At 35.4% G+C, this 16,608-nt stretch overlaps 2 protein-coding genes across 3 annotated transcripts; one reads left to right on the top strand and one right to left on the bottom strand.

The window, feature by feature from the left end:
- The first annotated feature begins 2 nt into the window (after positions 1–2).
- LOC105323791 (dolichol-phosphate mannosyltransferase subunit 3) lies at positions 3–2,210 on the top strand. The gene is made up of 5 exons (XM_066081587.1): positions 3–124; positions 914–1,033; positions 1,313–1,342; positions 1,702–1,779; positions 2,071–2,210. The coding sequence occupies exons 1-5, from the start codon at positions 122–124 to the stop codon at positions 2,128–2,130; spliced, it is 291 nt and encodes a 96-aa protein (XP_065937659.1). The 5' UTR covers positions 3–121; the 3' UTR covers positions 2,131–2,210.
- An 863-nt stretch (positions 2,211–3,073) lies between these two features.
- On the bottom strand, positions 3,074–16,571 carry LOC105323792 (uncharacterized). 2 transcript variants are annotated; one of them, XM_034448558.2, is made up of 6 exons: positions 16,489–16,571; positions 14,451–14,515; positions 10,950–13,676; positions 8,667–9,518; positions 8,381–8,455; positions 3,074–8,157 (listed from the first exon to the last, which is right to left on the bottom strand). In XM_034448558.2, exons 3-6 carry the CDS (start codon positions 13,609–13,611, stop codon positions 5,618–5,620), a joined length of 6,129 nt encoding a protein of 2,042 aa, XP_034304449.2. In that variant the 5' UTR covers positions 13,612–13,676; positions 14,451–14,515; positions 16,489–16,571; the 3' UTR covers positions 3,074–5,617. The 2 variants fall into 2 exon arrangements, with proteins under 2 accessions (XP_034304449.2, XP_034304450.2); XM_034448559.2 differs by having other exon boundaries at positions 8,682–9,518.
- Positions 16,572–16,608: the final 37 nt, after the last annotated feature.

Genomic DNA, 16,608 nt, shown 5'->3' with positions numbered 1-16,608 from the left:
TATACAACGGAATTCTTTTTTAAAGGAGATAATTGAGGTTTAAAGTGACAGTTTCCGGTTTGCGTTGTGGTAATTTTGTCAATTGCGGCAAAAGATTAGAAGTGTCAACGACAGCGTTTAAATGGTAATTTCTTTGTTTTAACTAAATTAGAATCCGTCGACTTTTTGGTTTTTAATTCCAGACTTACCTTAATTATGTCAAGATTTGGGTGGGTCATGATTCATTGATTGCATCACGTAACAATCTCAAAAAATCGACTTGATCAGCTGTTGAATTTCACAACTGTTCATACAATTGGTCGGTCACCACATTGAAAGTTGAAGAAATTTGCGGTTTATTTATATCCCACGAATTTGAGTTGTATCATAAGTTTCGATTTTGAATTTTGTCAACGACTAGGAGAACCCAATGAAACAATTTTTGCTAAAACTTAACATGTTTAAACTGTTAACTTACTGATGATCAAAGCTTTTTGATTTTTTATGAACTTTTTATAATTGCATATCTTTACTACTTTATTTATATCAGCTGGTATATCATATGCTAAATAATGTACCGGTAACTGATGAAATTTGATTTGATAAACGTCTGAAATCTGGACTGAAGGGTCAAATGTCTGTCCAAATAATATGAGGCAAAAATGGTCAAAAATGGTCAATGGTCTTTTACTCCTAAAGATTTGTGAAAGTCAAAAGTTACCTGATTAACAAATTTGTGTATACCCAATTCAAGCTCAAAATATGCGGGAAAGAAGGCATGTTAATATTTTAAAAATATTTCTCGTTTTGGGGTTGTCGCTTTGATTAATTGGTAACATGCATTAATTTGTTTCAAAAAATTACATTGACCTACTTGTATGTAATGCTAATGAAATTGCTGACTTTTGTTAATCTGCTATCTTATTTTCAATAGATACCGAAGCTGTTTCAGTGGCTTTTAGGAGCTGGGTTATTCATAGCTGTATGGCTGGCATTTGTTTTAGAAAAAGTTGACATCCAACTCACGGAAATACAGAGAACTCTAGTTTTAATTGTAAGTACATATATAATAATAAAACAATTGTTTATTTGCTTATATATTATGAAGGTTCTAACTAAAAAAGCATTGATGCTTAAATCATGTCCCTTCTGACATGAAGTGAGAAATAATGTTTGATGAGGAATCTTGAACTAGTTAAGACAACCTGAATGCACTGGCAGTAATTACAATAAAAGAAAATTAAAATATCTATTTTTTACGTAAGGTCAAGATCTATCATCATCTGAAACAGTAAATGTATTTTAAGATAAATGTTATATTTTTCTTTTGCAGTCTCCTTTGTTAGCTGTTGGCATTTTTGGAGTAAGTATCAAAGCACATCAATGATCTTTTGATTTTGTAATAAAATTTTAAAATCAAAGGCATGAAGGAATTCATTTCTAAACATGCTCATCAAAATTTACTTGCTGTAAGCTTTCTTCACTCCTGACTTTATTTCATGTAACACAAGAGATATACTAGTTTACAGTGCTTACAGTGTTTATTTTTTTTTTCACCAAGCCTTTTAGGCTTTATATTGTTGGTTAATTGATATGAATACTGTTACATGTATATTGATTTTGAAAGAGTGATATCAAAAACAAGGTTTTCTTGAAGGATCTCGCATGCAATTATGAAATTTAGAAATTAGTTTTTAGTATTTTCATACTATTACTTTTCAGCTTGTCTCTGCAGTAATAGTTCTATACAGAGTATCCACATTTAATGATTGTAAAGAAGCGGCTGAAGAAATCCAACAGGTAGATATGATTACATCCCCTGCAAACACATATTTGTGCATGTGTTGAACAACAATTCTTCAAATTCGAATTTTATCTGGATAGAATCTCTCATTCCCTTAATATAATCAATGTGTTCTGGTAATCACAAGTATCCTGATAGTAATGTCTTATTCAATGAAATATTTCTGAACATTTGGAAATTTTTCAAAAAATGGCCGTAATTTAAACAAGTTTAAAGTACAATACCATGCATTATTCTTAACCATTGTTGTATTTCCATTTCTTTTTGTTATTCATTTTTATTTCCAGCAAATAAAAGAAGCTAAAGAAGATCTATCTCGTAAAGGATTTAAATTTGATGACACGTGACAGATGATGTAGCAATTTTGATTTTTCATTTTTGTTCATTTAGTTATCATGCGTAATAAAACATGCAATGCTAAAAATCATTTGTTTCTGGATTATTTTTTCATCCTAGTGTTAACCTATAGCTTTTAGTATAATGTTAATTTCATATATTTGAATTTTCTTTCTGTGGGTCCTCTGCCTGATCTATCGATTGTCAGCTGTTAATTGAGAACGGTGGGGAATTTTGGAGATTTATATATAATACATGAATTAAGGGTCCTCTACGCCAAGACTCCATTTGCTTACTGTTACTCTGGAGTGATCAAATCTGAGACTTGGTCATGAATGATGCAAAACCCAGAGAATTACTGATGTAGGTAGCACAATATCTGACTGTAAGGATTCAACTTTTTATATAAGTTTAAATAATTGTCAGCATTTAACTCGGATGTTATGCATATTTTACCACATCAATAAGTAGCTTCACAACTAAAACTTTTAAATCTTTAATGTACTTCCAAATTTTATAATCAGAAAAAAACATTATGCTTTGTGTAGATTTATTTACACATGGTGTTCTGTGGTCAGGATTTGAACTTCTTGCATTGTGAAATACAAATGTAGTCTCATCTATAACATAGCTGCAGGCCTGTAGCTCTTGGTCTGAAAGTCCTGATATGACCTGGTTCATCCATCCAAATTTTCTCAGACTGGGAGCAACAGATCTGCAGCTAATCTACAGCAGATCTCCAACAATGAATGCATTGATAAAGTTTATCTGTAAATTATTGATCAGTTGTTTCCTTTACATTATCATGCAATATTTTAAATCATCGTTTTGAGTCTTCTCAAGCAACTTCAGGTCTGCATCTGACACTTATAATGTTCTAGCTATTTGATACTATTCTATATCTATCCAGTATATGTACTACCGATGTATAAAAGGATGAAATATACACAAGGCTGATGTAATAAAATGTTTTATTTTTCTAAAACTATCTCTAAAATGATCTATGCTATATATAAATGGGAGCTTACTTTTAGCATTCACATATTCTTTTTTTAGTCCCAAATATGTTTACGAAAGTGAAGAGAAAAAAAGTTTGCACAAACATTAAATTTACAGAATAAAATTTGTAATAAAAACCATTAAAGGGACATAACTTTAACAACATTCACATTTTTTTCTATCAAACAAGCAGAATTGCCAATAACTATGTATATATATATATTTATAAATATTTATATAATGATAATGAATGTATAATATATATATCGCAATAACAACACTAAAAATTCACACAATAATATATATATATTTACAAATAAATTGTACAAAGTATACAAACAACAAAACAATTCAGCAGATACTGTCCTACAGTCGAAAAACCTAACAAGAAATCAACATAGTGAAGTATAAAAGTAACAAAAAGTAGATTAAACTAAAGGTAATTATAATGAACAGAGTAACTTAAAGCTTAAAACAACTTCAATAACTACCTATTAGTAAAAGGTGTTTTTCTTATTTACTTTTAATCAGAACAAACTTTAATCGTTCTCTATCAAAGAAAAAAATATTATTTTAATTAAAAACCTGGAAGTCTTTTCTTCTGATAATGAATATCTGTGTACCTTCAATGAAATACCCATAATGCCTCTTGCTAAAAGCGAGGTAACCTAGGCAACACAGAATACTGTTGATAAACCCTGAGGAAATAATTATGATTCTGTGATGTTGTTTTTCATCATTTTTACAAACTTATCTAGAATACAAATTGTTGACATCTTTCAAAAGTAAAAAATGAAGAAAAAACCCCCCAAAACCTGGGAGAATAATAATAAGCCTACAATTTTTCTGAGTATATGAAAATATTCTTATTTTTGATCAAAGAACTCAACAAAAGCAAATTAAATATGTAGAAATAGACCATTTTGCCTATTTGGTGTTCAATATTCCTTCACTTAAAAACTAAAAATTTGTTCAAATCAAGGGTAAAAAAAAAAATGTAAACCAAATAAAATAAGTAGAATAAGCTGCAGAATTTTATAAAAGGGTACCACACATATCATGCATCAACATGTACAAATAAATAGTGTGTGAATATAAAATGTAATTCTTGAAGTCACCAGGATACATGTCATGAACTCACACAACTTACAATACAACCAGTTTATTATAAAGAGGATATGGCTTTTTGTACATGTGAAAGATGAACAATCCAATATAAAAAGTGAAAAAGATGAAAAAAAGAAGAAAAAAATGGCATTAGAAGGGTATGGTTTTAAGGGTATGGTTTTTTTGTTGATGGGCATCTCTAAATGACATAATAAAACAAAAGGTTTTTGGGTTTCATGACATTATGCAGCCGTGGAACAATGCTGAAATGATTTATACAATTGCACACAGTAATGCACCAAAATATATATGGAGGATGCACATTTTCTAATAAGTAATGCATTTACTTCTATTAAAAAGTTGTTTTAAAAACTCTTTTGAAAGTAATGCCTTGGCACTAAAGCTTTTGTGTCGGTCAACATGCAACATGGAGAGATGTCATGGTAATAAGAGGGATTGAGGTCACATGACCCGTATGTCACATGGTTCCTATAGAAAATGGTTCTCATCACTTCCCCCCTCCCTTTTCCCTCTTAATTACATCATGCCTGAAAGCTAATTTTACACTTATGTACAAAAATAGATCATTTAAAGCATGTGAAAAGATGAATTAAAATGAGATCGTAGTAGTACTTATCAACACCTTCTGAATTTGCAAAAAGCTAGTTATTTTAAAGAGAGTGGCCTTGTAATCTGCCACATGTAGTGTACACATGTAGTTCATACATGGAGTTCATACATGCATGCTCACATCTGTTCCATGTTTCAACATTCATATGCAATTCCAAAAAAATACTGTATCTATTCTACACATAATAATATTACAATTGTAATTAAAAAAAGTTTTATTGCAGATAAATACTTATTATTGATATATCTACCTTTTTTTTTAAAGCACACAAATGTACACAGTGCTTATACATTGTACCAAGCAAAAACAACACTCATTTAAATGAAAGGATTTCACAACACTAGTATATATACAAGCCTGGGAGGATTTCACTTCACACACTGATTATAAGTACAGGCAAGGCAACGTCCAGGTCCCCAGTCCTCTGTACAGATATCAAAACGATGGCCATCTCTGAGATGTGGCACTGATACATTAATAATTTATACACTTCTCTATCTACAGTGTTTCACAACACAAAACGGAGTTCTGAGAAACATACATCAACAGATTTCACTAGACAGATACATATTTGTTCATACAGCACCCCACTAAGCATATTGTGAATTTACCTATTCAAAGGCTTATACTTTTCACAATGTACACCTGTAAAATGTTCACATCATTTTTTCTCGGTTCACATTTTCAATTCAAATCACATCACCAAACTGCCTTAATAACTCACACTGTCAACACTTGGTACCACTGGGAAGGACAACTGTTCATGATTCAAAGTACCTGTTCATCATGTTATACAGCATGGGGTGTCGGTAAGGGTCCTGCATAGGTATCTGGCTGTCAGCGGCCGCTGCTGCTGCCGTGTTAGGGCGGGGCACAAAGTCTCTCTCCTGGCCCATCCCCGGGGTAGAGGGGTGAGTTAACTTAGCTGACGCAGCAGCTGCAGCAGCAGCATAGGGTTTGTCGTTCATGAAGCTATAGGGACTATTTTGGTGATAGAACCCTCTTGTGTAGTCTCTTTCGAACATTGCATGTTGAGATGGCACTCCAGGAGTTAGAAAGGGACTATTGGTGGTGTCCCCGACATGCTGGGGATGATAGACAGGGTCTCTACTGTACATGTACTTATCAAAATTAAACGATGGATTCATGGATCTGAACATGTCAGAAGATGATGAAGGAGGCAAAGTCCTAAAGTCACTCATCCCTGTAGCTGACTGCCTGTATCTTTCATCTAAAGTCTTTTGGGCTGCTGTCTGAGTGGAGGAGCGAGTATAGTCCAGGGGTGGTGCACCAGGGTAACCATGTCCCCCAAAGTAACCAAACTCGAAACCAGGGAAGGTCTCGTGTGAAAGATCTGGTCTTTGTGTTTGTGGTAACCCTGGAAACATGTTCCTCTCCGTGACGCTACGTCTCGACGTGTCAAACATGAAGTCCCTCCCTGAGAGGTAGTTGTCCTTTGGAAAGAGAGGGTTTGTAGTGGACCCTCCTGGCCTTTGTAAGTAAGATGCCTGGCTCCAGTGAGGATGTCGGACGTCTTGGGAAGTCCATGAGGTGTGGAAGGGGTTACGGGCCATGGTTTGAGAGACAGCAGAGGGTGGAGGAAATATCTCCTCCCTAGAGGGTACAGTTGTTGGGCGCCTGAGAAGAGACGCTGGGTTATTGGCAGTGAGAGCTGAATCAGCCATTCTGTGAAGGTTTTGTAAAGCATTGGGGTCACTCTGAGTGAGGAAGGGCGTGGTCATTCTCTGCCGCTGTAAAATGGAGTCACTCTCAGAAAACGCATATGATGAGCTACCAGTGGTTGTGGGTGGGAAAAGAGATGGGTTTTCTCTTGACCCAGGGATATAGGAGTTCATGGTTGGGAAGCCTTCATATACATTATCAGGTATTCGCTCAGATGTTCGAGTTGGGTTTTCAGATCTTTGCTGGAAGTGTTCCTCTTGTTGTCTATCACAGGTTAAAATTTCCATTCTTTTGTTTGACAGATCTGCACCTTTGGTATGCATTGAGTCTCTATCCGGAGTAGTGGAAAGGTTCAGAGGTGGCACTGAAGAGCTCAAATTCAGAGGAGGTAACTCTTTATCTTGGGGTGATGGGGGAATGTTGATATGCTCGGGAGGTCTCTCCACAGAAGGGTTGAGTCGGCTGTTGTCATCTGATGACCGGCCACCAGAATCAAACTGCTGAAGATACTGTCCAAGGTAGTCTTTGTCAACTTCAGGCATAGCCGATTCTGACTGTGATCCATAACCTGTATTGCTTTGTGAGCCCTGTGGGGGGTTACTGGCCACTGATGGTGGGAGCTCCACAGACCCAGCCTGAGGGTAGCTGATATTGCTAGGCACAGGATTTGACATTTCTCGATCCTCATTTTGAGAATCAATTGAGAGATCTCTTTTAGCTGCTTCAACACTGGAGTATCCTTTGGAAGGAGGTGACATGACGTCGTTCTTGTTTTCATTGCTGCCATAGTTGGGAACATTATCTGGCGGCACAGACTTTGGAGGGGTGGATTCGTAGTCTCGTGGGGTGGATTCATAATCTCTGCCAGGAAGACTTTGCACACTGTGGTTCTGTACCGACTTTGGAGGTGTGGACTCAAAATCCCGACCTGGAGTGTCCATATCCTCTGGTCCTGATTCAATGTCACCCTCGTCGCTCTCAACCACTGGAGGAGGCCTAGGTGCAGGTGGAGGTTTAAGGTCATCCTCAAAGTCAGTATCAATGCCACTGCTCACCCTATCACTCTCCACCTCACTGGTCCTCTTGTCTTCCTCTTCCTTAACTTCCTTTGTTTCCATGACCTCTTCCACCTTTTCTTTTTCTTCCACCATCATTTCCTTTTCTTTTCCCTCTTCCAAATCCTCTTCTGCTGCCTCTTCCTCCTCTTCTTTTTCCTCAGGTTCTTTCTCCACTTCCTCTTGAGGCGACTCTCTTCCCACGGACTTGACTGAATCAGGACTCTTGTTTTCAGCCTCATCGTCATTGAAGCCCTCAATCTCTGTCGCCTCCCCATCATCTTCATTAGCAGTGTTGTGTTCCAATTCACTGTAAATAATGGTGTCTTCCTCTTCTGTCTCCTGACTCTCAGCACCTTCTGGTTTCCTCCTTCCCTTTGTTTTCTCTTCCACCAGTTTATCGGCTTTCTTTTTGCGTACATATTTGCGTTTCTTTTTCTGTGTTTGGGTCGACTCTTCCTCTGTCAAGTCGTCATTTACTTGAGGTTTCTTCTTTTTTGGCCCACGCTTCTTTTTAGATTTAGTATCTTCAGCTGGTGGTGCTTTATTTTTTGGTTTAGGTCCTGGTAAAAGAATCAAATCAAGATTTTATCATTTTTCAAAAGTAAAAGTTTAAAAACAATGCTTCATCTGGTCTCATCCGATTATAACAAATCAACATCCCCCTTATCAATTTTATGAACAATTTCTTTGATTCAAGTGAAGATGGTACCAAGAACTAAATCATTTTAGAGAAATTGTCAGTGTTTATGTTTGATTTAAAGGTAATAAATTATTTATAAATACCTGGCTTTTTCCTTGGCGGTTTGACTGGAGCTTTTTCTGGTTCTGTATTATCAGCAGCAGTTTCTGTTGATTCAACTACGATACAATGAACAAAATAATTAGAACTGTATAACAGAATGCCTTCAATCAACACAAAGCTAGCAATACATATTTATTTAAGATGCCTAACCTCAAATGGCTTATGCCGTTCTGATGAATTTAAAAGAAATGATTTTAAAATATGTAATCTTCAATCTAGGAATCTTCCTCGTTTAAAATTGTTGTCTGAATAAAAAATATAAAGTACCGGTAGATCCTGTACCTGGTTCAGGTTTAGATTTTGGTTTTCTCCCTCGCTTGGCCTTTGGTTTGCTGGGTTTCTCTTCTATCTCGAACGATTTTTCCAGTTTTGAGTTCTCCTCATTGTCAGAATGAGGCTGACCTTTATTTTCACTTGCTTTCCCTTTTTTCTTCCTCCCTGCTGTTTTCTTTGGTTTCTGAGTTTTGGCAGTGGTTTTCACTGGTTCATCCTCCTCTTCCATATTCTCCTCCATTTTAATTTGGAGCTTCTTCTTCTTCTTTTGATCTTCCGGCTCTTTGCTGTCCTTTTGAGTATCAATGTCACTGAGATTGTCATCTTCAAAGTCCAAACTTTTAGAAGTCCTATCTAACAGATCCGACTTTGATGTCTGTGATAAAAACGAGATTTTCTCGTGACGTATAGGCGTAGACGTTTTATCTTGTCTTAATGGCATCAACACTGAGTCATCGTCAAATTCCTCGTCCGATCGGAACTCGTACAAGTCCATCGGATTTTCACGTTTCTTGGGAGTAAAAGGTTTACTGTCAAAACTACTCTCTGCCTTCTCCATTAAGTCCTTTTGGTTTTCCTTAAACTCTAGAGACGACAGGATCGGCTTGCTGTCGTTTGACGAAGAGTTCATACTGGCATCCACTGGCTTCTTGGGTTTCTTTGGTTTTGGAGGGATTCCGTGGAACTTGTGGAGATGGTACTGGAGTGAGCTCTTTTGCCGACAGGTGAAGCTACACAGTTCACACGCCACTGGCTTTTCATTGGTGTGCTGCCTCATGTGGACCTTCAGGTTGTCTGCGTGTCTGAATGCCTTCCCACACACTGAACAGCCAAACTTCCGCTCACCTACAAGGCACAATTTACAGCAATGTAAATATATAATCATTCAAAACCGCAGTAAATTTTCTAATTTCTTTTTCTGATAACTTTTCAATTGGGAAAATTGTCAACATCTGGAAAAATCATTACCATTATAGATAAGTTGAATAAATAGTATCAAAATTTAAATATATATGCAATTTGATAAATAACCAAATATCATAATATTAGCTATTGATATATCTTCTATAACCTTAACCATGTTCACAATGATCAAATAACAACATTTCACTGTTAAACAATATCAACCTTCTTTTATTTATTTTTTTACCCCAAAATATTGCAAAGGTTCAATTAGGATAGGTATAGGTCATTTACAGGTAATTGCGAGTGGAAATAGTGATATTCATCTTAGTTGGTTGCACAACAAAAATCACAATAAATTCAAAGTACATTGTAGTTCAAATGTTATAGTATACTTTCATTTGTTATGAAGTCCCTATAATGAGTGATTAAAATAAATAACAAAAATTCAGACTCCATTAAACACATTCCACTTTTGAGGTAAAAGCTCCTTTAAAGCTTTAAAATTTGTATAACAGGTGTGTTTAGAATTCTAAAGACTTCAGTTTTTGTAAAAAAAAAAAATCAATTAATTTTACAAGCATTACAGTGGCCAAAACTATTTCCAGTAGGTTGAAATCAAGTAAGGCATTGCTTACTTCTGTACAAATGGTATTGTTCAGGCTGTTTATTTTTAGAAACTGAGATGAAAGCCAGTCATACCTACAGTATAAAGCTCCTGGTAGGTGTAAATCATTATTGTTTCAAGTTTAAAAATTAAAAAGGAAAAAAAAGAGAGTTAACTTTTGAAACACGAGGTAATATGAAAATGACTGAAAAATCATATTCCTAGCCTAAAAAAAAAATGCTTTGACATACTCTGCACAACTGATTTGTATAGCACTGTAACAATTGACAGTTTTCAGCAATTCTAGAATATTAATATTTGTAGCCTACATCCTTTACTCCATAAAACCTTCTATTAGCATTCATTAGTGAAAAAGGTGTTTACTCCGGACTAGTAAAAACTTTTAAGATGATTACAATTTAAATACTTGATCTCATCATATTTTCAAATCTACAACTTCATAAACAATGGTGAACAGACAAGGTAGATAAACAATTGGATATAAAATGTCTGTAAACTCAGGTCTCACCATCACTGACTTTTCTCAATTCATTACTCAACCTAAAACCTGAGCTCTGACATCAAATTTATGTATGGTACTTTTCTTTCAAAGATTTCAGTTGAGGACTGATTTGAATGTTTGCTGATGGTGGGGTGAGGTTCCTTTTTGACAAAAATAAAGCTAACTTTCTAACCTACATATCAAACCTTTCACAAAAGAGGACACTCCATGATGATAATGGAAGCAACCTTGACCGTATACTAACCTGTATGGGATATTTTGTGTCTTTGCAAATGACTCCTTTTAAAGAAAGTAAATGTGCATCCCTCAAAATCACATGGAAATTTCTTGTCCGTCATATTGTGAAATTCCTCCTTGTGATTTTTCAAGAGTTTTTTGGATCTGAAATCTTTCGTACAATCGTTAATATTGCACTTAAATGGACGAGCAGGGTCATGAACTATGACATGACCCCTTAAAGCTGCCGAAGTTTTGAAACGTTTAGGACATTGAGGGCATGGATAGTTCCTCACATCCGAATGAAACTTCATATGTCGTTTTAAATTGTCCTCCGTGTGAAATTTCTTCTCACAGTTTTCAAAAGTACAAGGGTATTCTTTTTTGACACGTTCTGTGTTGTGGATATTTTTTAAATGCTTTTTGAGATTGGCTTTGTAGTTTGATTTATATGTACACTGCGGGCAGTTGAAGCGTTTAGGCGCGTCTGGATCATGGCGAATGATATGAGATTTTAATGAAGATTCGTACTTAAACTCTTTCTCACAGAATTTACACTTAAATGGCACAGGTCCCGTACACTCCTCCATATGTTTTTCTAATGATATTTCGTGACAGCGAATATAACGACTGCACTTCCTACACAGTTTGTAATCGGCACGATCCTTATGCTCCTGCAACACATGCTCTTTAAGAACGTCCTTGGAGTTGTATATGAAATTGCATCGTAGACAGACATATATCCCATGAGTCCGTAGATGCCTTCCCAGCATTGCTCGCTTAGGAGTGGCATAGTCACAATGCTCACACTTATAAGTAGTATCAGGCCCTTGCTTTTTCATTAGAGTTTCAATGTTTATCGTTTTCTTTGGGCCCGACTCCTCAGGTTTTGATTCTCCTGGTTTCTTGTCCTCATTCTCCTCATCACCAGATATGTCAAAACTTGAATCCAAGTGGTCTTTCTCCTCATCTTCCTCCTCTTCCTCTTCAATTGGTTTCACTTCATTATCTTCACTAGATTTAAGTAGAGCATCATTATCATTGTCCTTTTCCACCTTAACCACACTCTCCTCCACAACTTTTTCTTCTTTGACCTTGGCTCCATCCCCTGATGAGGATTTCCCCACCCCGTTGTCGGTTCTGGGAATGTCCACACACCGCCTGATGTGTCGTGTGTATGCACTCTTACTCCGAGACACCTGTCCACACAAAGGACAACTAATCAACACTGGCTCCTTTTTCTCCTCAGGTTCAGCACCATCTTCATTTTCCTCTTCTCCTTCATCTCCACCAAGTCCAACGCCTTCTTTACTTTCCACGTTTTTCTCCACTTTTTTCTTTGGTGCTCTCTTTTTCTTTGGAGGTTTGTCCACAGTCATAGCACTAGCTTTTTCCACACTTTCATTTGCTTTATCATTCTCCATCTTCTTTTTCTTCACTGTTTTCTTCTTCTTGGGAGGACTTTCTTTTCCCTTCTCATTTTCAGTTTGATCAGGCACTAAATCATCACTGTTAATTTTGGTTTTTGCTTTTTTTAATCCTTTTGTCTTTTTTGGTTTGGGGATTAAATCATCAGTGACCATAGCTTCATTGTCATTTTCACCAATTTCACTGTTTAATTCCACTTTCTTCCTTTTCTTAGGTGGAGGTTTTGGTTTTGCTATCTCTACCTTATCAGGCAAATCCATGTCCAAATCAAAATCAAAGCGTTCATCCTCAAAATCGTCATCATCGTCTTCATTAAAGTTGATTTTCCTCTTCTTCACAGCTCTGGGCGACCTCTTCCGACTTGGGCTCCCATCGTCCATATTCTGGAATTGACCTTCTTCATCGCTGTGGTATTTACGATTCTTTTTGGGAGTCCTTTTAGATGCACGAGGAGACACAGAAGCTCCGCTTTCATCAGTTTTACTGCTTTCACCAAACGAAGTATCAAGAGCACAAGAATCATCATGAATCTCTTTGGGACTTGCTTTCTTTTTCCCTTTCACATTTTTACCTTTAACAGGTTTTACTTCTGGAGAATTTTTGTTTACTTTTTTCTTTGCCTTTTCTTTTGGAGACTTTTTAATAACACCCTCTGTTGGTGCTTTCTTTTTCAATGGCTTTGGAGCCTTCTTTTTCTCAACGGAAACAAGAGCAGAGTTTTTCTTCTCCAATACTTCTTCTTCAGGATCACTTTTCCTTTCTTCCTCATCCACCCCATTTTCGGTGACCCGCTGAGGTGAGAGAGGAGGATCATGGGTAGAAATTCCTGAGTTATCAAGATCACTGAGTTTACCATCAGATGAAATGTAGGAGTCTGTAGGGATGGATGACAGGGAAGAAGAAAACGATGAGTCTTTGTCATCAGCTTGATTTTTTGGCTCGCTGCTAGAGAGAGGAAAAGGTTTGTTGGCAACTTCTGTAATAGTCACAGTTCCAGATGTCAGGGATACCTCTGTTTTATAGCTCTCTGTTTGGCTGTTGATGACCAGGTTTTTCTCCACACTGAAGTCTTGAATCACATGATTTTCACATGACCCACTTGGACGCTCTGATTCCTCACGCTTTCTTGCCTCCTCTTCTTCTCGCAAACTGACAGCAGCGGAATGAATTGCAGCGAACTTAGCAGCATCATTGAGCTGCCTTATCGCTGAATCACGAATTCTCGGCTTATCAATCCGCTTGGGTTCCTTGTATGTTCTCATGTCTTCTTCCTTCTTTATCCCATCATGCTTTGCAGTGACACCAATACATAAATTCGCCTCTTCAGCTAAAATAAAACAAAAAAAAACTCATAACTTTTTAATCTCCATTAATGTAAATCCCCACAAAAGAAAGACAACTCCTTTGAGGCCTTCATCATAATTGCTTGTTAAGCAAAAAAAATTATTTTTACTTTTCTATGGCCAAATATTTTGTATATATATTACAGCAGGCAAGAATTCTATTCTTATGCAAGATTTGAAATGCCGAGTACCTCAATTTACTCTCTCTTTTTTTACTTAATATTAAAATCTCCCCATTTCAGATTACATTAATTAAAAGTTACAATGTGGCAATGCCCAAGAAACTTAACATTAATTTCTTTGGATCTTCGAATGTTGTACAGTCATGTATGTAATACATATAAGTACTCTAAAAATACCTGTATGCCCTTTTATTGCTGTAATGTTCTATCAATAATTAATTTGATTGCATTCAGTTCCTAATATATAGATAGGTAATACAGACAGAAAAATTATTTCCCTTGGGATCATCAATCTGATTTGCAAGACATTGAAAGCATTTTCCATGTGATACTGTTGAATGTGTTAAAGATATACATTGCAATGTTTAACACTTAAAGAAGTCAAATACATATTGACAAAGAAATTTTTGGATCATTCAGACAAAAGAGAAAGATTTTCTCATTTTTATTAAAATAAAAAACTTGCTGTCTTATCATCAATAAAATGCATATCAATTCATTAGAATCATGTAAATTCATTTTTTGTTGTAATTTTTTTTTAACATTATGTTCATATGGTGTTTAAACAAAACCAACCTTTTTCATTTTACAGGAGATCTTGATACAAAGCAGGTTATTTCCATCTAATAACTTTCTTCATTCTGGAATAATAAATGTTCAAATTAATGAATAATCAAATGATACGCCAACAAAATTTATCAACTTACAAATCTTGAATTTTAAATGACAAGACAAAACTTGATGTTTATGTACAATACTAAAGCAATTAATATAAACATTAATTTTAGAGGAAGTTGTATAAAATGAATCGATGAACTAAAGAGCAAGAATATCAAAGGCAAGTACATATACAGACAAAATACGTAGTAAAATGTCTGTAGAATTTCTTGGTTTTTAATTTTTACCCAGAGTACCGGTATGTTCGAAAATAACATTAATAGGCACAGGCACTTGTCTCTGCATTGATATTTACCCAATACCAGTATCATATAATACATGGTACATGTATATTGATGTTGTTCCAAAATCAGTAAGACCTCACTATGAATTGGAATCAAAGTAGCTTTTAAAGTGAAAGCAGTGGACAAATTATTACTACCATTCTTTTCTTTGCTAATTTATCGATATCTAAATTTTGCATAATTACCATCTAAACATTGCTTACTGCCTGGAAAAGTTTCACACAACTAATTGCTATGTTCAAGTCTCGGGTAAAATGCAGATATCAAAATCAAAGTGGTTACAAAATTTTATCTCTGTGTGAAGCATTGCTAAAATTCAGCATAATGATCTTCATTGAAAACCACAATATCACAAAACTACAACTTATTGCATAGATAGAAGATTTCATTCCCTCATAGTTTGCTGCTACAACTTAAGCTTCCAAATATGTGACATGTACTCACATGCACACTTAACCTGATCCAGTTTAGTACTGTACAGTACATTTTTAGCATCTTTTGATGCTATTTACATGTATAGGTGATAATAAATGCAGCCATGCATGCAATGTATGCATGCATTTACTTAGATACTTAATCATTGAAAAAAATGATACTAAAAAACTTGTCCAGTGCTTGATTAATGGCATGGGAGAAGTTCATGCATTTTAGAGTTAGATTCCTTGTGCTATTATTGAACTGTGTGGTAAACTTCATTGCAGAAAAAAAAGCCTGCATTAGTCCAAAACTAAGACAATTTCTGGGGGGCACTGAAAATTGCAAGGTTTTTTTTGTAATTGATGAGCTACTGTGCATAAACCCAAATTTTCACATAGAGCTACTGATCAATCACCAAGTTGGATTAATATAAAAATGGAATAATAAGTGAAACAAAAAACTAAGCCATTTGACATTGGTGATATTTAAAGTTATTGGCAAGTAAGATGCACGATACGAAAAAGGATGAATATTACGAAAAATGCTATTGCACAAATTTGAAGCAAACTGGGTAATTATTTATCACCTAATTGTTTGGGTTAAAAAAATTCAAATCAACCAAAGCTTGCTGTAGTTGAGGTAAAAACATGACTCCATGCATGAATATTTCAGTTTCATTTTCAACTTACAATTATTATTCATTGAATTGTGTATTGTGAGCATTTAAATGTGTTAGAGGCAATAACAAATTCTTAATTGTTTAACACTGCTCAGAAACAACATTTTCCTTGCATGTCTTTTTAAAAAGAACTAAAAATTATCATAGACTACTCTTTATCAAGTTTCACACTCCATCAGGCATGTCAACATGCTCGGTAATAGTTAAAATATTTATCTAGGGCAATGATGTTTTGACGACCAGATTTTCAAATTAGAAGGCTCCATTGCAACAAGGAGGTTTGCCACAATTAGGGATATAATAAAATACACCAAAAATCTGCATTAAACAAATCTCTACGATATTTATAATCATAAATTTCTTGGTCGATATTTGAGTTCGAGTAAACATGGATAATTAGTTACCGAGTGCATCACTGACACAAATTACAGGCATGCACGTGAAGTGCAAGTCTTTTTGCTATCTTTCACACATAATATTTGTCAGTTCAATTATATAAATAGAGCAATATATGCCAAAATAATAAGCATTTTCTGCATTAATACAACAGACATACCTTCTCAAAACGGCTAAATATAGCAATTTCTGGAGTGCATAAAATAAATATCTGACCGTTCATTGGTCAAGAAGTATGGCAATAATCCAATCATAAAAATGAACACAAAATAGAATGTTG

This window comes from Magallana gigas, chromosome 4, assembly GCF_963853765.1.
Source record: "Magallana gigas chromosome 4, xbMagGiga1.1, whole genome shotgun sequence".
Lineage (NCBI taxonomy): Eukaryota > Metazoa > Mollusca > Bivalvia > Ostreida > Ostreidae > Magallana > Magallana gigas.
Note: the sequence above shows the minus strand (reverse complement) of the source record. Positions and strands in the feature narration are given on the sequence as shown.